General features: G+C 30.2%; 2 protein-coding genes across 3 annotated transcripts; both read right to left on the bottom strand.

Annotated features, from left to right (window-relative positions):
- Positions 1 to 10,156: 10,156 nt before the first annotated feature.
- Positions 10,157 to 16,019, bottom strand: LOC131847941 (trans-Golgi network integral membrane protein TGN38-like). 2 transcript variants are annotated; one of them, XM_059197669.1, is made up of 4 exons: positions 14,702 to 16,019; positions 12,728 to 12,901; positions 12,232 to 12,365; positions 10,157 to 11,503 (listed from the first exon to the last, which is right to left on the bottom strand). In XM_059197669.1, exons 1-4 carry the CDS (start codon positions 15,879 to 15,881, stop codon positions 11,366 to 11,368), a joined length of 1,626 nt encoding a protein of 541 aa, XP_059053652.1. In that variant the 5' UTR covers positions 15,882 to 16,019; the 3' UTR covers positions 10,157 to 11,365. The 2 variants fall into 2 exon arrangements, with proteins under 2 accessions (XP_059053652.1, XP_059053653.1); XM_059197670.1 differs by having other exon boundaries at positions 12,244 to 12,365.
- Positions 16,020 to 17,918: 1,899 nt separating this feature from the next.
- LOC131847948 (odorant receptor 94a-like) lies at positions 17,919 to 22,791 on the bottom strand. The gene is made up of 9 exons (XM_059197677.1): positions 22,609 to 22,791; positions 21,995 to 22,124; positions 21,201 to 21,405; positions 20,144 to 20,266; positions 19,741 to 19,863; positions 19,558 to 19,657; positions 18,846 to 18,950; positions 18,546 to 18,701; positions 17,919 to 17,969 (listed from the first exon to the last, which is right to left on the bottom strand). Exons 1-9 carry the CDS (start codon positions 22,789 to 22,791, stop codon positions 17,919 to 17,921), a joined length of 1,176 nt encoding a protein of 391 aa, XP_059053660.1.
- Between the last annotated feature and the right edge of the window lie 1,250 nt (positions 22,792 to 24,041).

Below are 24,041 nucleotides of genomic sequence, written 5' to 3'. Positions count from 1 at the left end.
AATAGTTGCCAGCTCATCTGCAGGCGACAAGAACAGGCCATATCATATTAAATTAGGTCTTGTGTCTATTGTTGTGTAGTCTACGACAACTCTGTATATTGGACGTAAGGATTGACCTTATATAATTCTTTTATTGTTCATAGAGTTTGTTCAGAGAGACATGACAACAATGCAGAAAAAAGACAACACTCGTTCAGTGTTGTTAACCTTATCTCCATTTTAGGCGTGGACACGTCCAATACGTGCAGCTTTTACACATCTTTTGATTATTTGCAATTTTTGATATCATCATGAATGAAAGATCATTAAGTTACAAAATTTGTAATTTATAATTTATGTATAATGAAAACTATATAGTAATATAACTAACTATACACAACATATACACAAACGTATATTATACAGAACGAAATGAAGTACATAAAAAATAGTATGTAGGTACTATAAACACCTAATTAGAAGAAAGCAAAATAAACAACCAATACAAATAATTGCGATAATGTTGAATTAGTCCCTAGTTAGTTAATAGCAATGTTAATGTTAATCTAGTAGAAGGAAATCATTCTGAAAGAACCATTGAGGCGAACGATTCTGGAAACAAAACGAGAGACAACTTAGTTGAGACAGATGGATCCAAGATTGATTGCGTACAAATTGTACAATTATATACCTACGTACAGAAAGTACATACAGAAATAACCGAAGTGAATCTTCTAACAAAATAGAAAGATCGCTTCCAAGAAAACTCAAGTTAATTCTGAACCGGTGTGGATAAGTAAATCGATTACTAAATTCTTGGATATTAATTAGGTATATCATAAATAATACGTAATGAATGATGACCTTAACTTGATTACATCATCCAATATTAACAACACTAATTGCAATATCTTTTATAATAAAAAGTGTAAATGGTTTATAGTTATTTTTGTATAAGTGAGGAAGAAACATCTTGCAACTCATCCCAAATTTCTATTAAGAAATATGTGTAGTACCTAACTAAAACAGTAGTAGGTAGTAATAGAAAACATATATATATTCAAGTCACACATGAAATTTCATATGCATATTCAGTAGATTTGAGGATCGGCAACTATTTTTCTTACCCCTAAGTGATCACTTATCAACTTTTATTTTTATTTTTTATATTTTCTATTGTGGCATTAAGAAATACATACAACCCTAAATTTTCATCCTTCTATGACCAACCCTTATTTTTTAAAAGCAATTTTAATTTATAAGCCAAAACAACCTTTACGGGGTCAGATAGTTATTAAATACTTTCCTTGTGTTACATATGCAGTGTAGGTACAATCCTATAGAAAAGTGCTGAAGAGCACAAATTACACGCACCGAGTAATGAACGAGACCGCAATGTAACAATTTCAGTAGTTGTCCAGTTTTAATTGGAATATTGTTAATTTCATATTAAATCTGTAAAACGCTGTTCTTGTCGCAACTGTGGTTTGCGTTACTACTTCCGAGACACATTCCTTCTAGCATCAAATAGTGTCACTTATATTTTAGTTATATTTAGTTACTAACAATGTAGTGATTTCTTAAGAAATTAAATGTAGTTGTAAATCATTTGTTCTTTTTTAGTCCGATGAATACAACGAGCATAGTTCTTATGTAAATACCTACTAATACCAGACATACCAAAAATAGACCAGACAATACAAAATAACATTAATGATGACACATGATTAATGTTTGATTTGTTCAACTGACAGCACTAAATGATGAACAAGTCTAATAATTACAAGTAATTACAAAATAACTTATAAATATATATATGTATAATATATAAATAGTAAAATTACAAGTGAGTAATTAGTGTAATTTATAAAGTAGGTACAGTTTTTATATCGTTCCTACCTATTTGTAAAAGTAACTTTTATCGACTAATTTCATAGAAGTAAATACCTACATTCTACTCATAAAACACGATGTAATCTTAGTTTAATTAAGTAACTAAATATATTTTCAATATAAATTATCTCAGTATAAAAATAGATGCCTACTTTTTTATTTCCTGTTGTAAAGCTATATATCTGATTGAATTTAATACAAAGTAGAAAGACATTTTCATTACTAATAAGAACTTTTCCTCCTATACATAAGTATGTATTACTAAAATAACAAAGAATCATAGGGTTTTATAAATGTTTGTTCGGATTGAACGCTGACATTTTTCTTTTAATATATGTTTTAATGATTAATGATTTTTTGTAGTCACAATTTATTATTAGCTGTGTTGAAAATAAGAAGCTTGAAAATAAATATCCGAGATAACTTTTAAATATCCCAGTAGTCTATTTAACCAGAATAGAGTCATATCTGTCAGTCAGTTAAAATACGGTCAGACATTTATTATAACTAATACCTTAGAACAATTAATTTTATTTTATTTTATTATTTTTAAGACACATCTCTACCACAGGTTATATAACACTTTTCATACTTGCTTTTAGATAACATTATTTACAAAATATATATTATACTTATATATATATATATAACAAAAAACAATTATCAATAGTACTAAAATAAATATTAAAATCTATTAATTTTGGCAATGCAAAGTTATGCTGTAATATATATACTTATATAAATCTTTCTTGTTTATTTGTTCGATTGATAAACTTTTATTTACGATCTTCGATATCACGAATTTCGATTTACGATCAAAACCATGCATTTTTGTTAAATATATTCAACATTCGAAAGTTTATAGATCGAAATAAAAACGAGAAAGATTTATATTTTTATTACATGATGATAGAATGGCCATCCCACAGGTAAAATGGTATAGGTAGGTACGCTGGTGATCTACTAGTGAAAAATGAGGATAAATTCAGGTCACTTGCCCCATCACGACGAATTCACCGAGAATTAATCAGGATAGTATCCACAGAAGACAGTATGAAGGTCTGACTGACAGGTTGCATTGCCAACAATAAAGGGTAATAGTCCACATTACCTGTGATATTACTAACATTCTTCCTTCTACTTGTATTATCTACCCGCATAGGCATCTATCTAAAATGAATATTATTAAAATAATGTTCGTGTTGAAAGTTGTTGTTTTTTATACTAAATAGGACCCACGAAATTAAATTTCTTATAGGCTTTCGCCGCAATCTCATACAAATAATCTTTGATGCCATCATTCTTGAGGGACCAAAATCAGCGATTAATTCAGGCGGATGTTTGAAATTGACATTTAATGAGGGGTTACGTTTCGTAGGATAACGCCGACCAATCGTAACGACGAAATTAAATTAAAGAGACTGCCCAAGATAAAGATGAATGACACCAATTCATCTCCGCTCTCAAAGCCCTTACCGTGATTGGAAACAGAGTCGACTAAATTAAAACGAGGTAACATTAAATTAATGAAACCAGACCAAGCCATCATATTGCGGAAAATTATCAGCAATTCACGATTTCAGGGTCGTATCAGGCATATAGATGAACGAAGTAATTATATTAAAGGTAAAGTATTTATAACATTTCCCATTCTATTCAGGCCAGATATTTGTAAACTGCGTTATTTCCAATAACGTAAATCTCTTACAGCAGTTTCAATTTTGAAATTGTTAATAACCATTGTGTAACTACGTTTATGATAATAAACCTGCATGAACTAATTACTTATTGGACATGCTTACATATTAAGTTATACATTATTTTGAGTTAATTCTACACAGCGACATATATATATGTAGGTATTGGACCTACATAGGTGTCAATGTATAATTGCCTTGTGTAGGCGGAACGAACTAAATTTTGAAACAGACACAGTTATGTAAATAAATCAATAAACGTTATTAAAACCATATACCTAATTTTAGTGTATTACATGTACAAAACTCTGTATCTCTTACGATTACGACTAGTGATGGTGCAGAACGTGTCCAGAGACGACAAAGTTGCAACATTCTTGGGCCGTTTCTTTTATTTCATCTCTGTTCATATAAAGTGGTAAAATATAATGTTTCTGATTTTTTTCAAGCTCCCTGTCACCCGTGTTTCATACAATGAAATCCGAGTTTTTAACTTATCAAAAATACCTCACCAACCACATAGAATTAACTTTCAACTTGTGTAGGTTGAGTTACCAATGTTATATTATCTAATATTTAAAGATATTATTTAAGTACCCAAATTTAGATTGTAACAATGAATTTCCCTATTGTGAAATTAATTACACATGATCAGATATGCAAATGAAATGTAAACAATAATAATATTATTACATGTTGAGGCATTTCGTGAAGCCAAACTTTATAGACTGTAGATGCCTACCTAATGCGGTTATTTCAGCACCTGTATTTCGTGTGGGTTTATCGTACCCGAATACTGATGATTATACTTAAATTTTATTATTAAATACTGCGTATAAATTCACTATAAGTTCAGATAGCGTGAACAGAAATCAATTTACTACCGACGTTCCAATCTCGATAACTACCAAACAAAGGGCTTTAAGGGTGGCCATAGCGATAGATATATTAAATACTGCTTGAATGAAAATACATAAAATTTCCGAGTAAGTGTATAGAAATTTGCATAAAACAGAATGGATTACCAACTCGTGTGAACATTCGTCGGGAGTTAATTGGGATAACATATCGTGCCAAGATAATAATCGATTAATTAAAAAGGAAAGCAGTTACTTTTTACTACTACGACTAATATCAAAGATACATGTATGTTTCTTTACTTCGACTCTAAAGTATTTGCTAATAAGTACACATGTTTTCTTGAATTATGATAAATTACAGCTATAAAACATCGTCTGCAATTTTATGCTATGATGTTATCCCGATGTTCTATGTGTAGCTACTAAATAACTGATAAACAATTATATATATGTCCTATTGTGAATAAAAAATATTAATAAAATAAAATTATAATAATAAAATAAAATGTTAATATACACAAATAAACATGCTCATAAACACAAAATATTTCTACTCTGCAAGAATCGAACCCGCCTCCATCGGTAGGCTGTCAAAGCTAATAAGCATAAATAACAAGTTAACTGACGAACATGCAGGCAGAAAGGTAAAGCAGAATACAAAATTTCTCGACCTCCCCAATATGGAATCGATAATCGCGGATTACAGTATTATTTTATGTGCGGCCAAGATAAATAGGGGCGATACGATAGCTACCCTTTAACTGCTAGTAGTGGATATAAATTTCTATAAGCCTATGGTTATTGATATGGACCACTTGGGAGGTCACGCCTCATCTTTCATACTTATTTAGACCAGTTAAAACTAATAGAGAGTTTATTTGCTTGAATAACATTGAATTAATCATTATAAATAATTTAATACTTTTTATTTATTTTAGGTTATTAGGACCATATTATAAATACCTTATAGACTTATACATACATGTGAATTAATATTATACCTCACGGGCTACCAAGTAAGTTAGCATACACATAGGTATATAATAATAAAATAATAAAGTTGTCTTTGTGGTCACCACACTCACTATAGCAATCTGCCACGGGATCAGCGGTACATCACTGCCTTCGACCAGTAGTCTTCCTTCATGAAGGTGGACAGCCTGTTTATGGTACCCAAATAAGGCATTTATGAACTTACTGGAGTGTGAAGTGTCAAAGTCGGTTGATGTCAGTAGTTTGTTTAACTACTATCACTAGATTACTTAACGAAAGACCCCGATACACAACTGTCACAATGTCGTACACATATTGATCACCTGAATTTCGTTTAAACTTATTTATTACATAAAATCCACGCATAATGATAATTTGAAGCCATCTTCCCACTTGTAATTTGAAAAATATACAAATTAAATTAATATATAATATTATGATTAGCTAATAAATAAATAAACTGTGCTAATAGAACTCATATTCTTATTTTAACTATTAATATTGATAACATTTTTAGATTCCTAAAATAATGGTAGTTGCAGGTCCCTACTTCACTACTCCTATTTGAAATCCAGTGTTGCCATCATTTATTCATTCGTGTAGGTCATCATTATTATTTAAGAAGTTACTTTTTACGAGAAGGAATTAACTACTTAGTAGGTACATATTGATGGTTTTTTAGTGTTTATCCCCTCTGGAAGGTTTACAAATATAAGTAATTGTAAAAAAATACTTAAAAACTGCCCTCGTCACTTGTCGGTAGTATAAGCACAAATTCTTTCAAGCTTATATTCCTTAGAGAGTACGAAGTAACAAATATTACACATCATAATAATTATTATCTTTATACATTCTAAGGAATTTCCTTTTTGTATTGTTATTCCTATCTACACTACTATTATATAGTACGTAGAGCGAGTAATGTAGGTATACCGATACATGCATAAAATCCAAAAATTCGCAGTAACGATATAATCAGCTCAAGCAAAACCGGGTTATGTGGCTAGTATATTTTTAATTAACTACGCACAAGACGGCCCTCTCAAGTAGCTGCCTGATAAAATTCACTGTTCAGGAATGTTTGAAGATGCAGCCATATAAAAATTCGAAGAAAGAAGTGTTTATTTCAATCTGTCTGAAAAAATACGGGTTGTGCTACTTAATATTATCTTTCTCAGGTTTCCTGTAACACTAAGAACTTCTACTATACATAGTACTACATACTAGTATTACCAATATAAATGAAATAAATGTATATATTTCGTGATTAAATCCCTAAATATACAATACCTATATATTCCTTTACAATTAGAAAATAATGTTTGTTTATTGAATAACAACTAACAGTTATTCGCGTATATAATATAAAGCACAAACAACTAAATAATATGTCAATTATATGCTTTGTTATCAAAGTACGAAAGCGATTTATTAAGACCACTATCAAAAAGAAACCGTCACGACTACTTTTTAATGAGTAGTTACATAATCTGTACACGCGGAAAGTTGTAGGCCAGATGGGGTAGTGAGAGCCATTGTCAACTGCCGATGTTGTGACAAACACTATATTTAACTCTAACATGGCAGGCTCGCTACCGTCTCTCGCATTTTTTTTTTATTTCTATGTATCCTTTAGTATGAATGTGAGTAAGTCAGTATTAAATTGGCATATAAAGTTTTTTTTTGTACAGGATTTTGTTATGAGAAATGTAAGAACTGAACCAACTTAAGGAATTATTTCAGTTTTAAATAATCATTATTACAATGCGATGTAGACTAACATACACATTATTACGTATATGAAACTTACAAGGGTATAAGCCTTGTTGTTGTTTGCCACCATCGTAGTATAAAAAACTGGATCGAGCGCGTGTCGAGGCCCGAGTAATTCTCTAGTATTAGGTATAGGTATATAGGAAATAGCACTATAACGCCATCTATATTTATTACGGGTAACAAATGAGCAACAAAATTTCGGGTAGTCTTCTAGATACTTTGTAGATTCGACAAAACCTACGATAGAATTTACTTGAACATATAAAACAAAGACAGAGGGCGCGCCGTGACATTAACTTAAAATCCAAGTTAACCGCGAGATGGCGATGGCCTGCACTCTACAGAATTACCTTTTGTTTCTTTTTGATATTTATTGTTACTATATAATATTATGTTATCTGTATTATTACTTAATACATACAAAGACAAATAACTAAAGTTAACTTTTATAAACAGCAAAGAATTAAATAACAAATCCAAATTATTTGTTTACTAAATATCTGCGATTGTTTAATGCAATATTATATATACTTACTCATTTTTTAAAAAACTAGTTACCACCAAAATAATAAATAACGGATTTGCTAATTCCCTGTCGCCACTGTAGAACATATACATATTCCAGCGACCATAGGTTCTGCGACACATATGCCACGAGCCTACTGCCACTTCAATTGGCAAATTCGTAGAGCTATGCGCCGTAACCTTAGTTCTCTGGCGTATTACTTCGTTTCGGATATGATCCCTTCGTGAAATTTCCATCATATCTCTTTCCATAGATCGTTAACCGACTTTGAGTCGATGGACCAGTCGTATAGTCAAGTGTCCGTGTAAATAATAGTTACGGGTAGCACTGGTGAAGCCTTTTTTTTAGGCACAACAAAAAGACATGATGTAATTTCACAAAAACTACCCGGCCAAGATATATGTATCTTGTTCTCCAAGTCACAATACCCTATTATGATTTTATGTAAATTCTAATCAAAATAGTAATTTAAAGTATTTAAAAAATTATTCTAGCGAACTCAAACGTGAGCAATCTAAACGCCAATATGGCGCTATTGGTGTGATATTATATTCTATAACAAAATTAAAACAAATGCTGAGGTTAAAACTCTGATTGAAAGAAATATTGTACTCGAACATGGAACACTTTATAAAACAATAAAAAAAAGCAATGGAAATCATAGCAATGCATTTTTTTTAATTTTATTTACTTGAGACTTTAAATCTGGACTTCATATAAAAATGTGGTTAACATGAAAACAATTTTTTTGATAAATTGTCTTATTGTACCTTTACAAAAGCGCTCTCGGTTATTTTCTAATGCCTATACTGTTATTTCTTAAACATTTAAAGACTGAAAGTCCTATTAAATTGTAATAAGGACAAACATCAGGTACGGACTCAGTAAAATTTCATACAACTGGATCCAAATTGACAAAGTCGAAAAATATATTTTTCAATATTATTTAGAAAAAAATTTAAACTAATTAAAATGTAAAAATATTATTTTATATAAAGCGCAGGCGGGTACACCATTCCATTATCAATTTTAATGGAATATGAATAATTTTTCATAAAAACGTTTAGCATACTAAGGAATAGCATTAAAAAGGTAAATAACAATATAAAAAATGAATTTTATAATTTATTTTAAATACAATGAGATATAAACTAAACATTATTGTAGCTACCCTTAAAGAGCATGACTATTTTAATGACAGTAAAGCTGAAAAAAAGTAATATGACAAAAATAAGTTTTAAGACACATTTACTATACTAAAATGAACCTGCCATGTACTCAGTCGTAATAACATTAATCATATACTATATACTTACTATATTGCTACCATTCACAACCGGAATGAAAATAATAGTATTTAATGATAATTAATTGTTCAGCATGCCCGGCAAATATTATTATTGTGTCAAATAATGTATAATACAATGGATAAATTTAAATTGTTTGCACATATGACTTCAGTAACAATATGACATACATTAAAACATAATGAAATATGATTTCAATGAGATCTCAAACTAATACAACAATTTTATAAATTAATGAAATATATTCATGTATTTCACCGAGCTGATCCAAAAAGAATTTTGTTAATACATTTTGTTTACTAATGCGATACCACTACCACTACAGTGGAACTATTCGTTCCACTATAGAGAATTGTTTCGGAACCCAGCATGTCGAAAAACATTTATAGGCGGTGTTTTTCTGATTCCGATGGAAAACCAAAGAAAATTATAAACACTGCATTTTACCAATTAATATTGTCATAACATAATTCTATGAAGTTTGTGGTGTTCTGTATACATTAGAGTACCACTATCGATTCGGTGAAACGACAACTTAATTATCATTTTAAACAAAACGTGACATATAATCTACAAAACCATTATTATTAGTTAAGTAAAGCAACACATTCAAATTGTTTTATAAAAATGTATAAAAGTTTGGAAAATAATATAATTTAAGGTCAATTAATGCATTTAAATAACGTATACTCTTACGTCATAACTATTCTATTTTATACTAATATTGTACTTCTTGTCTACTCCATTATTTAATATGTATGATGCTACAGACAATAAAGAAAGTGATAATGAATGCCGATATTCTAATAATAAACCGATTTTTAATTACTACGAAACTGCACATATATATTTTTATTATTCATAAAAATCCCAAGTTTATATTTCAGCATAAAAGTAAAACTTTCTAAACCATTACTGATTAAAAATTACTTTAAAGTAAATTCATAATATTGTGAAATATAAATTTTACAATATTACTGATATTCTGAAATTTAAATTGACCAAAATATAAGCTGCTTTTTAAACTTTAATACAATATGAACAAATTCATAAATTAGTAACTATATCGTGTTGTTTAAACTGCGAGAAATACCTACAATAAAAATCTACCATTTTGTTTATCTAATTGTAAGATAGGTCTTGAATAGACTAGGTCTAGAATCTGTATGATAAAAATCATTTAAATCAGTTCAGCGTTTAAGTATTGAAATGAGTTAAAAATATCGGAATATTCAAACATAATTATAAACATGTCATCTATATGGAACTTATAACTACTACTCTCTTACAAAATCGGGCAAGTTTCTTACAAAATCGGCACAGCAGATTCTGGCTGGTACAAAAATCTGTGCAGTACTTAATTATATAAGTTCTATGTCTACATTAGCTTTCTGGCTCATTACTATGCTTCTTGGGTATATTATTATATCAATCTCTAATAATAATTTGTTGTATAGAATGCCAAGTTAATTTAAATATTATTTGCGATAACAAAACTTTTTTAGAAAATTCCAGATTGGCTTCATATAACAATCCCACTAAAAGAACTTATTACACAAGTAATAAAAAATATATATAATAATTTACCTAGACGAGACGCTATATGTTAAACAAATTGATATTGTTGAAATCAGCCTGATTCAATCAAAAGAACTGTTAGAAAAAACATAGACCTTTATAGATTTATAATAAGTTCATATAAATGTAAAAGGCATAGTTTAGAATTGGACCATAATTATTAATAAGTAGCTTTACCTGAAATATGAACAAGACTAGATAACATACAATTTTTAATGTATTAAATTACAACATAACTTTTCAACATTTGTGACAAAAGCAATTGTCACTATATCATGGAGTATTGACGATAAGTAGTAAGAAAGTATTGTTATGTACATCTCCAAAATGCCAATAACAATTGTAATAAATAAATAACCCTGGATAATTAACACAGCGCCATCTAGTCCTACGATAAGCAGAGCTTGTGTTAGGAGTATTAGACAACTGATATAAATACTTAGATATTGCTTTTTGTAATTACATACATAAAACACCCAGATCGATATAAACAATTATAAATTATAATAACATACTTATGAATACAAACGTTTGCACCGTGCGTAGAATCGAACCTGCGGTCATCGGAAGTAAAGCGGTATGCTGAAGGCTAGACCACCGAGGCCGTCGAATCATTACAGAAATTCGTGATGTACATTAATACAAATTTACCTTTAAAAGGGTATATATTAAAGTGGATGGCACCGGCGAGCAAATATATTTTCGCCATCAAGTCATCAATACTCCTCGAAAATTATATGTGTACTTTCAAAATTCTCAGTAAATAATCTTGCTGGGTGGCGCAGCTAAATTACCACTCATCGCTTGTTCTAATGTATCCAGACGTCGATACGCATGTCCACGGCTGTTACGGCGGCGACCAGGTTGCCTTCCTTCTACTATTAAACCAAGGACCTGTAAATTTAATTATTTTCATCATATTTTGCTTGTCATGGCAACCTATGATTTATTCAAAATATTTTTCTTTCATCTCATTATCGAAACGAAACGATACGACGAAAAATAATGTAACGAAAATTTTTTTTTTTTAGTAATAGTATGTTTATTTAAATGTGAAAGTTTGTACAGATGTACACAGTTTGAATGTATGTTACATAAACAATTCGAGGACAACCGATGAATTTTGTTATCTCTGTATATTTGTGAAATTACTTATTCTAAAGTAAGCAGACACTGTCGCAAGATATACAATATATACAATAACGAAAGAGCTAATAAATGCTGATGTGATACAATGGAAAACGGCGAGTATCACTTAGATATGACCAACACAATGTACATACATTCAAATGTACTGTGCTTGTAGGTTTTCTGTAAATTATTTTACATATAAAACAATTACTTGCTGCAATTACTGCTTCATGTTTGAAAATCGGGCAAAGGAGATGCTCACTTCATATTCGAAATAGAATTCTATGGTGTTTACCCACACAAGTTTTAGAATATTCTTTTACTAATATAATTAGTATGCCAAGGCTATGTGAGTATGCTATGAGTATGTAAAACACATTTTTATCTATGTAAATTTTATAGATCAATTTGGACAATTAATTCAACTATATTTGCTAAAAAATATGATAGATAATACAATATGAAAATAGCATTTAACAATAAATGCTTACCACTTTGCTTACTTTATTCTTGTTGTGATATAAAACATACAGCAAAACTACTAGAATAATAGCGGTCAAGAAGAATGGAAAGAAATGATCGTCATCCTCAGTGAAGTCCTCCTGGATTGTGTTGGGATAAAATTCTGAAAATAGCAAATTAAAAAAATTTGAAATCATTGTCGGATTATCGAAAATATCTTTATTCAATTACAGGAAACTATCTTTATGATTGAAAAGTTAAATACTTTAAAAGAAAATGAGTTACACAATAGTTTAAGAGTCTGTAAAAATATTGTGTAACAAACAAAATAAATACAGGTGAGTTGAGAACTACTCTTTTAATCTGTATAAATAAATTACTGAATGTGTTTTTTTGTTCTTTACTTAATTGTCATGACAAGGTTTGTATGAAAAATAAATTTAAAAAATCTGATTTTATTGCGAAATAATACGAGATTAGATCTTATATTTATAAAATTATTTAATAAATATAAATATTTATGACCTCTTTGAGAAATATCAGCATTAAAAGAATTTGATTGAATTGAAGATTGTATTCTTTTAGGTATATTCTTGCTTTCATCCAGAACAGGTTTAACATCCAAATCTGACAAATCAGGATCATCTCCATCGTCATTGCCTAGAGTATCTGAAAGACCTTCTTTGCCTTCTTCAGAATCTGCAAAATATTAAATTATTATGATAATATACAAAATAACTTCCACTCTTAAAACTTATTTAAAATTGATTTGCTAAATACTATAGTATTCTATGATATTTTTCATTGGTATAAGGTATAGAAAACACCACTAAAATATATTATAATAAAACTTATGTCATAAAATAATACCTAAAATAGTAATAAAAGTAAGATACTTTGAAAATAGTACCAATGTTTTAGTGGTAATACTAGTAGCATTATGTAATTTTGTATTATTTTTTAGAATTAAATATGATAACAAAGTTTGCATTCAAACTATGTGTAAGTGTAAATATATAAGTACCTCTGTAAAAAATGAGTCTCAACCCTTCTCTATAATGCTTTATTTGTCTTCATTCACAAAGAAAATAAAACAAAATTCAATTAAAACACTGCCTTACTTTATAAAATGTTCATACAATTATAAATTTAAAAAAAATGTAATGTGGTTAATTTATATATAGTTGAAGTGGGAGTGAGAGATATTCCAGTGAAATCTCTCTACAATCTTAGATCTAAAGATTAGACTGTTTAGGTCTGCAGTAAGTTCTATACCAGAATGTGTATCTAAAGTAGCACTAGCAGGCTCTTAATAGATTTGGCTGGGTAGGAAGAGAAGCTCAAGTGGTGATGGTAAGTGTTGACAGACATCGGCAAAGGGGCCTCTTAAACCTAAACGAGGGTCCTGAGACCTGTACAGTATCCCTCTTTGTCATACAATGAATCCATGGAATGCTAAGGAGATCCTCTAATTGTTATTAATCTCCCTGTCAACTTGTTTATACATGGGGTAATCTAGGATGCTCCTGATCATAGCTGTGATTTCGCAAATTTTTGTGTAGAAATTTAATGTACTTAATATAAATCAAGTTTTAAAACTAACATTATACATAAAATTAGTGGGCATTTCTAAGAATAAAGTCTGATTATAAGATATGTTAACTGTTTTAGATAAGATAATTTATACCTTTATACTTAAATCATTTAGAAACATATAATTGTATTTAACATATAATTATATTTTATTATGCATGAATATGAAACAGCCTGTACTAACTACAGCAGGTAGGGCAGCAATTGGAAATAATATGATGAATATGTTAAAAAGAATTGAATAATAAAGAAATTTAAATTGTGCGGAAATTGATGACATGTAATTAATGATGTCTTTTTATGGTATTATCAAAGGTCACTCACATACAGTTGATTTTATATTTTTTATATTATATTATATATGTTTTTAAAAATATCATTCTGTAACTTGGATTTTATACTGATACAATAATATTCAGAAGTCAATGCAGTAGCAATATCAGTATCAAACAAAATTTATTACACTTATTTAATGTTCAACTGTAAATAAACTGAGATAAGGCATAGTTGTATGTTTATTTTAAATACTGCAAAGTAATATTATTTAAGACATTTATAATATTGATTATGTAAGCAACTATTTACCGGAAGTAATCTGTAGTCTTACTTCAGTTTTACCTATATAAGCTGCCTAACCTTGATTTGAAAATTGCTTACTTTCAAATCAAAGTTAGGCAGTGAAATTATGGGATAAGAGGCAATCCAGGAATTAATACCTGGCATGGTATGGATGGTAACATATAAGGCGTACCCTTACCATCTGGTAGGGTAACTTGTTTGCCATTCCAATGACATAAAAAAAGTTGGACTCACTTTTGTAGCATTACAAAAGTGAGTCCAACTCATTATACATGCACATGTGCATACATGTGCCATGTATAATGAGTTTCATCATTAATTACTTACCTAACTCATTGCCCTGATAATCATCAGCATCACTTTGTTTTATATCCTTAGGAATTTCAATTTGATTTAGCAAGTTGTTCGCACCTTCCTCTTTCTTCACATCAGGCTGAGGTATCACTACATTATTAAGCTGATCACCAGATACACTTATTGGTATGTTTACAGGCAGATCTACACCAGTACTTTTGATATTTTCACCAGGATTTTTTATATTTTCACTGGTACTTTTCACATTTTCACTGGTAGGTTTCACATTTTCAGCTGAACCCTTCACATTTTCGCTTGAAACTTTCACATTTTCATCAGGACTTTTAACATTTTCATTAGGACTGATAACATTTTCATCAGAACCTTTTGCATTTGCATCTACTTTCTTAATGTTGCTAATAGGCTGTACATTGTTTATTTCGCTAACTTTTTCAGGTGCGTTAGATATAACCTCAGGTGTCTCTTTGTTAAGAGTGGAAATTGGACCAATAGAATCAGCATTTACATCATTTGTTTTTATGGAACTAGTTTTCACTGAGGTTAATTCAGTTTTTATATCACTCTGCTTCAAATTAGGAACAATATCTTTATCTTTTTCATCACTATTGTTAACTTGTGTTTCATCCGTTTTGACACCAGTTGCTGAGGTATCACTCACAACTGGTATAACCACACTGCTTACTTGTGGTGTAGACTTTGGCTGAGGATTCAACATTTCCCATCCCCAATTGTAATATTTACAATAGAAAATTGAGTCATCACTGTTAAAATCTTCAACTTCACATAAAGATGCACATTTGAAGGAATTTTGAAAAACCAGTTTTACATCTGCCAAGTACTTTTCAGATAAATTTGAGAAAGTCCAGCCACTAGCTGCCTCGCAAAGACTTTTGACATCATGCTTTTTATTTATTTTTTCCGTATAATCTTCAGTAATGTTTAGTTTCAACTGAGAGACCGCTGTACACAACTGATTGTTTATATCATAGAATATCAAACATTCGAATTTCCTTTTCATACTAGGATTCAACTCATTGCATTCTTCAATTTGATTTTCAATGTGTGTTACCACGAAACTATTTTGACAACGTTTTGCAAGAGCGGTTAGTAAAGTAGCCAAGTTATTGGGTGGTGCACCCAAGCTTCCAAAATATGAGTTTATGATTAACAAAGGTAGCACATATCGTAACATTTTTGTACACTATACTTTTCAAACAAACTATATATATTATCAAATAAACTGACTAGCTAATCAGGATTCTGGAAAGTGTATTATGACTTTCATCAAAAACGAAATGAAACTGTAAATGTAAAACAAATTGCGACAGACAGCGAGTGACTGACTTTCACTGTCAGTCTGTCAGTCTTACTAATACACAACATATTTTGACACTTTATGTTGATGTTGACATTCATTTTTCAAAGAAGACTACTTGACTACTGTATCTAAGAAAAGGAACTATTAAAAAAATATCTTCAATAAAATGAAATAATAACTAAAACAAGCATTTTAACTTATGCAGTTAAAAGAAATCGCAAGTACATATATTAATAAGATTCTTTTGTAAGATTGTCACCTGTTATGCATATTTCTACGGTGAAAACTTAGACGTTTTCGCCGTAGAAATATCAATTTGCGCTAAATTTGGGCCTTCTAATTAAAACTCATCAAAGTATTTAAATATTGTAATAATCAGGTATTTCGTACCAATACATTTTTTTATAATTATATAAATACCTATATGTACTAGCTTTTGCTCGACTTCGCTCGCGTTAATTTATCCCCTTAGGGGTGGAATTTATCAAAATCCTTTCTTAGCGGATTCCTACGTCATTAGATCTACCTGCATGCCAAATTTCAGCCCGATCCGTCCAGTGGTTTGGGCTGTGCGTTGATAGATCACTACGTCAGTCACCTTTGAGTTATTGTACAACTGTTCGAAAGAGTGGGAGGGGGAAAGGTTTTTGTGGGTTAGGTCGTCATCTGCCCTGGAAACCATCAATTATTTAGGAATACGTTACGATTTGCTAACTAAACTAATTTGATACTTATCCTGTCATGTCATCCACTGGTGTCTCGTCGGAGTAGCTAGATACGAATGGCACACTGCGCTGGTGAACTATTTATTTATTAGCGAAGCTATAAAAAACAATTTCTGTATTTTTACATGGCCACAAAAAAAAATACAAACAACAACAAAAGTATTGAAACAGTTTAATAAATTTCGTATAGCTACATAAGAATTTATATATGAGATAATTTTATTTGTTAGGTATATTTTGTTGTATTTTATTAATTTTATTTTATTATGAAATATCTATTTTAATTGTGGCTATACCTATATTAGATACTCACATGCACCACTGCTTTTTAATTAGTATTCAGGTACATATCTATATTTAATTTAGCCTTCTTACTTAAATTTATCCATCCTTTGACTTTTAAAGTCCTTAAAACCTCTACTACCATAACCTTTTCGATTTCTATCATTCACAATATTTCACTATTAATTAGGTTTTTGTTGTGAAATGTGAGAATTATTTTTTTAAATTGATAAAACTTGTAACAAAATAAATGTAGGTAATTCCGTATTTTTGTAAAATCTAAAGAAAATATAACGTTTACATTTTAATTTATTTTCCACATAGGTACTAACTAGTTTCAGATGCATATAACTTAACGTTCTCCTATTGACTGAATATACCGGTCCATATACGCACTGGGGTTCTGAAATATTACCTATACCTAACTGGCCGGTAATAAAGGTAACATTCTTTTATATAATAAAAAAAAGAATATACGCCGTATTTTGACATTATTAATAAATAGGTATATCTTAAGAACAAACATTTTGGCTATTAGTTGCCGCACAATTGGAGACTCTACAAGTTTGTGGAAAAACGCCCTGTTAGGTCCGGTTAAGTTTCATCCTGTAGAGGCTATTTACATGGTCGCTTCATCAATATTTAGGTATATTTAGGTGTATGTTTTTAGTTTATAATTATTTGTTGTAAATTTTGTCAAATACAGAATTATGTTTAAAAATGTCCAATACCGTCGCTACTATATTGTTTATTGACTATTCTTTAATTCTTTAATATTACGAAGACACTATTACTTATATAAATTTTAGTAGGTATAGTGGGTTTTAAAACTGCTCATGAAAGTGAGTGATACTAAACGGTAGTAGGTGTGGTAAATATGTGTGTGGGCAAAGAAATAAGTGCGCTAGTTTGAGTTCTTCAAAAATGCGTAAAAAGTATAAGAACTTCGTACAATCTGTAACAAAATACAATTCAATTCATTATCATCCTTACTAATGTTATAAATAGGAAAGATATATTTTTTTTATTATTTATGTTTTTATTATCGTCTTTACTATTGCGTGGCTTTACTGAGTTACGTTTTAGTAGTTATGTGATGTAGGTATGTGTTAGGGATAACTGGATAAGGAGATGTCATTTCTTAGTCTCCAGGAATGGCAGCTTGAATTGTACATATCACTGACCTCATAAGGTAATTAACTTGAGTATATGGGTAACGGTTACCACTTACCATCAGGTAGATAGTCAATTTGATTGCCCTCCAAATCTCTCCCTATAGCAAAATTCCTTTAAAAGAAGTAAAATACCAAATTTGATGCAATACTTGTGATAATGTCACAGCAGTTCAGCTTTCAGATTCTTCAGTTTCTGTATTATTAGATATACCTATTATTTATTAACTTATAGGTAGCTCTTATTATAAGTTAAAATTAACCACTGATTTATGATCTAAATACGTAAAAATGACATCAATTATCCGATATATCTAACTAAATCTAAAAAAAACAATATAGATACATCTAAGATTTACCGATACGAATGTGGCATTGGAAAATGGTACAATGTAACAAGCCATTGGTGTAATGGGACGTTTGATTCTCTCCATGAAAATGATAATGGTCCGTCGTAGTTTTACTGGTAAATCCAGCCAGTTCATAGAGTACACAGATCCCGTTAATATTTCACTCTGTAAACGATTTCCGAAGTTTATTATTATACATAATATTTATTACAACAAACAATAGCTAAATGTATGTCAGACAGCATCATTTTAAAACGACCACACCGATTTCGCTAATCTTAAAAATAATAGCAACTTCTTCCCACCCACCTCATATGTAACTTCACTTCCAAAATAACAGTAAATGAATACTTGTAATAAGATACAACTTATGTACATCAGCATAGACAAAAACTCCACGGATACGGGTGTAACCTGAAATCGAAATTATATTCACTCGGTCACTTCGAGTACTAATAGGCATTCATAGGAAAAACCACTAGCCAGCAGGTAATTACAATTATTAGCTTCTGTATACCTAATCATTGGACTCTCGAACTTTTTTGTAAACTCATAGTATATTTTTGGCCCTCCATATCTACTGCTTTGAATCTGGAATATTAAAGCTATAAAGTGAATTAAATCGAAAAAATAAAAAATTGTTATCTACAGCAGAATGTTTTCTCCCTTTTATTTGTTACTATGGCTATGGTGTTGCTTAAAGATTTCTACCGATATATGCACATAAATCAGTACGACAGTTGGACTATTAAAAATTGTTAAAGCAGTAAGTACCTGCTATAAAACTTTACAAAACAATCGTGACCTATCCCGCGTACAGAAATAGAGGAGAGCTCAAAATTAATAAAAAAAATGCAGTTTCTGATGATATTGGGTTAGGCGTTATATTTATAAACTGGTGCTCTGATCAAGACCTAAACTCGGTTTTAAATAGGGCTGGATTTCAAAGAGTTGTGTCCTTCACGATCTCCCGTGTCTAAGTGCCACGTGAAGTAGGCACTCAGCGCTCAAATTTACTTACACTGGCCATTCTATAAGCCGATGTGCATAGTATCCAGCCCGCTACCAATAGCTGATAAAAGACAGCATAACCAAATATATCTTGAATCTTTTCGGCCATTCTGAAATATAAGTATATGTTTTTTAACTTTATTTATTAGATAGTTGTTGTGTATGTAAATAGAATTACTACAACAAATATTACTTCACAATTTGACTGTGATGTATTAATATTTTCTTAATACGTCTCTCAGCAATAGAGACGAAATCGCTGGATAATTCCATTGCTTCCTCTTGACTTCTCAACACTAGGCTTTGGAGTTCTACTCTGAAAAAGGTTAATATATGAGATTCATTAAATTTTTCTGAAAATCAATTATATAAATTGTTTTGCTATGTACCTGTAATATAATGGTAATTAATAATTGTAATTAAAACAACAAAAAAATTATAATATTTTATATACTATGTTTTGTACCTAGAGAAGAAATCATTTTAATTTATATTTTAGAAATAAGGAATTTCTATCAATTCTATAGCGCAAGTTCTGCTTATTTTGAGATTAAGTAGTATTTAGGTACTTATTATCATTATACAAAAATGGTTACCTGATAATAGATATCTGTGCTTTACACTGCACCAATAAAAAGACTATAAGGACATCAATCGTACTATTCGCGTAGCCCTCCCACGTTGTCTGAGTAATAATGTAAAGAGCAGCGAAGTAGTATCTATCGACATAGAACATTCATTCATCTTAATCTTAATAATATTATAAATACGAAAGTTTATAAGTATGGATGTTTGTTACTCATTCTCGCAAAAACTACTGAACCGATTTCGATGAAACTTTACAGTAATATAGCTTATGCATCAAAATAAGACGTAGGCTATATTTGATATTGAAATTTTACGCGGGTGAAACCGCGGGCACAACTTGTTATAAAGAAAAGTATATTAGTATAGCTAGAATATTGCAATATTTAATAAATATATATTTTGAATATACGAAAGTAGCGTGACCAATTCGTGATGTGATGTCACAGTGCGTGAGGCGTCGGCTTTACAAATTAACCTGATAACTTACATGCACTTGAAATTGACAAGCTGTACTTGTAGAATATGTTACGTATTTATAAACTCTATTTCAGTTATTTACCACCTCTTTTAAGTACTAGATACAGAGTAAATTACTTGGTTGTTACGACTTTATGAAAGTATTTTAACAATTAGTTACTACTATTATTACTATTAATTACATGAGATTGTATTATGTAATTTTTATATAAAAAAATCATCTCTTCAAAAGAGCAACACACAAGTTTCTTGCTTCTTCTTTCTTTTACTATTCAAAAGTGCTTGTATTGAGTTTATTTGAATAAAGATTATTTCTATTTCTATTTATTTCACGTATCATAGGTATTGATTGATCATAAAAGCATTTTATTTAATACTAGGAAAATGTTAGTATGGGGCTAATATTTTCTAAATAAATTGGCATGTTATAGGACTATATTATGCGAATATTGAAGATCCAATAATCCGTCATAGTTAAACAGACTTTGGTATTATTTAGGCTATTTGAGGGAAAAGTAATTTTCGAAGCTCCTTGAAATATAAACCAAAACCTGCACATACATCTCCAAAACAAAGATAAATATTTACCGTGGGTTTGAGTTGTATTCAAACGGCAGCCATACTGGAAATTCAATTATTTTTCCTTGAATGTGCTTTATGGTTGGATGTAGAACCCAAAGACAACAGGTAATAATACACATGTAGTTAAACGTTCGCAGAACAATAAGTGCCTGTCTTCCAGCTTCTAGTAAGATTGGTCGATGTTCGGGATCACCTTGATTATATAGAGATCCTGATAAAAGTTAAATAGAAGTAATTAGATTATTCGATATTCAAATTAATAAGAATAAAAATGTAGTATAAATAAGCTGTTCCAATGATAATTGCTGTGTTTATACAATAAAGAAATGAAGAAAAAACTATGAATAATGGAATGTAAAACTGTATAAGCGTACATACCTACAGTCTATACATATAAATAAAATTGGAGTGTCTGTTTGTAATATTGAAATAACCGTTTTTTACTACATGCATATGAATATGAATACGGTACATACACCAAAATAACATTTTTTACAATTTTTGTCTGTCAGTTTGTTCCGGCTAATCTCCGAAATGGCTGGACCGATTTTTTGGCAGGTAGCTGATGTAATATGGAGTAACTTAGACTACTTTTATTTTAGAATATTAGTTTTATTTTAGAAAAATAAAGTTAAATTCCATGTCGCGGGAACAGCTTTTATATTATATATTTACATGTAACACTTACATAATAATAATAGGTACATTTTCTATAATATTTTGTTAAAAATGAAACCGCCTAAGAGCATGTTGGCTAAATGGAATCAACAGCATTTTCCATTTACAAAGTAGTTAGTTACCTTTCATAACATCAAAAAGCTCTTCGATTTCATCTGTTTTCATCATTACAACGACGGCTTTAAAGATACAGTCAGTGTATGTTAAAAATAAAAACATTGTACTCATTACTTTGTCGGCATCGTCACGCACCTGAAAATTTATACAACAGTAACAAAAAATGTAACAAAATACAGCATTGTAAATATATAAATACCAAAATAAAAAATTTACTGATTGATCTAGAAACATGTTTAGTTCGGACAAGGGTCCTTATTATTTATATACCCACGTAAATGAGGACTATAAAAAATGGAAATAATCAATGAATGAAAATTCTTTATGAAATTATTTTTACGAGAATAATAAAATGTATAATATTATTAATTCTTGAAATTATAATAATAGCAATATGCTTTCAATTATAATTTCATACTTTCTTATTGGTTCCCATTGGTAATGGGATAACAATCAACCCAAGTTTATAGCCTGGCTTCATGGTCAGGTAGTTCTTTGAACTGAATATGGAGGAATTGTATGTTTATAAGAAGAAATTTTCTAAAATTCCCGCCTAACAAAAGGTTAAAAATCTTTAGAAATAGCTTCAATACTCTATTTTAAATACAAATTAACTCACTTCCAAGAGTTTCAAAAATTGCTGAATACAATACAATACAAATAATGAAAGAATCAAACGCATATAAATGTAATGCATGATTCGATACACCTTTGGTGCTTTCGTATCTAATTGGTAAAAACCTAGCATTCTCATTATTCTCACATGTGGTATTAAACTAGCATAAGATAACTGGTTTTCCATTTTTGGAGCTGTGGTGTAGTTATTGTAGCAGTAAATAATAATCAACTGAAGTTAATATCGACAACGACTTATTACTGCGTAGTTTTATATTCCTTAAGTAAATTGCAGTGTTGTCACTTTTACCTTCTCACTATTTTCCAAGGGAATCAATTAAGCTTGTCTAATAGAACTATTATGCAAGATGTATAATTATTTATAGGTGGTATTTAAATTATTATACTATGTTTGAAGGATTTTTAGTTGTACAATTGTACCTAATATAAAAAAATTCGTTGAAGATTGAATGAATGAATTGTTTATTTACATTAAATTATACGTATGTTGTTGGAATACAATATAGTTGAGTTTATTGAGTATTGATTGGCTCATCCGTCATACTCGTAAAATAGTAACACTAACTAAAATATTAACACTGAGAGGTGAAAAGTAATTTAGTTTTGTTATTGAAAATTAGTAATCTACATTATTATTACTTCTTTCGTTTTGTATATAGGTTAAATTTTATTTCAATTAAATTTAGCAAAAATGTGTTTATTAATTTCGATATCTGAATTACTTATTTATAAATGAACGCCCACTGTTTACCACACATATCAACCCTCATTCAAGTTTCCCTGTCACTCATTAGTGTAATTAGATATTTATATATAGACAGGCAATCATGACATATAATTATATCAGTGTCGCATACTGCTATAATACCTAAGTCCTTTATTAACATATAATTGTTTTACTTTAATAACTTATAGGGTTGTCATTCTCAGTCAGTCTCAGTGTAAGCGCGATCCGATGTGCACGTATTATAATTATTTTATTTAATATCGTAATTGCTCAGCGCGGCATAAGCCGTGCTAGTCGAAGTTCCAGCCATGTGTGACAAACTTGTGGCCAACGAACTCCTTGCGTTCCTGCAGCAGAAGCTGGACGTAATGGACGAAGTAAGTGCAGTCCAGATCTGTGTGTCCAACTTCAGCCAGGACGACATCGCGAGAGCGAAGGCTCTGCTCTTCGAGTCCCTAAATAAGACTGATCAGATGGTGTCTCGTAGACGTGACGGGACACAAAAAAGCGTACAGGACATTATAACGCTGCTGAAGGAGACCGATCCAGACGACGTGCCGACTTTTGTGGCGAAGGATTTAAACAAACTTCCTCCAGTCACATTTGATCACGTCGATGTTACCAGCCTACTCAAGGATATCGTGTCCTTAAAAAAGAGTATGGCAGATGTGACGCTACGTTTCAATGCG

Source organism: Achroia grisella, unplaced genomic scaffold (genome assembly GCF_030625045.1).
Source record: "Achroia grisella isolate CSIRO2021 unplaced genomic scaffold, CSIRO_AGI_Agris_v1 utg544, whole genome shotgun sequence".
Lineage (NCBI taxonomy): Eukaryota > Metazoa > Arthropoda > Insecta > Lepidoptera > Pyralidae > Achroia > Achroia grisella.
Note: the sequence above shows the minus strand (reverse complement) of the source record. Positions and strands in the feature narration are given on the sequence as shown.

Bases quoted from the DNA above. Each gene is read 5' to 3' on its own strand.
- LOC131847941 (XM_059197669.1), bottom strand. From the start codon at position 15,881: ATGTTACGATATGTGCTACCTTTGTTAATCATAAACTCATATTTTGGA. The intron at 12,366-12,727 runs GTCATAAATATT...TGCTATTTTCAG, and splicing joins TGCTGATATTTCTCAAAGAG to AATTTTATCCCAACACAATC. The intron at 11,504-12,231 runs GTAAGCATTTAT...TTAAATTTACAG, and splicing joins AGAATAAAGTAAGCAAAGTG to GTCCTTGGTTTAATAGTAGA.
- LOC131847948 (XM_059197677.1), bottom strand. From the start codon at position 22,791: ATGGAAAACCAGTTATCTTATGCTAGTTTAATACCACATGTGAGAATA. The intron at 20,267-21,200 runs GTAAATATTTAT...CTATGTCGATAG, and splicing joins GAATACAACTCAAACCCACG to ATACTACTTCGCTGCTCTTT. The intron at 19,658-19,740 runs GTAATATTTGTT...CTTATATTTCAG, and splicing joins CATCACAGTCAAATTGTGAA to AATGGCCGAAAAGATTCAAG.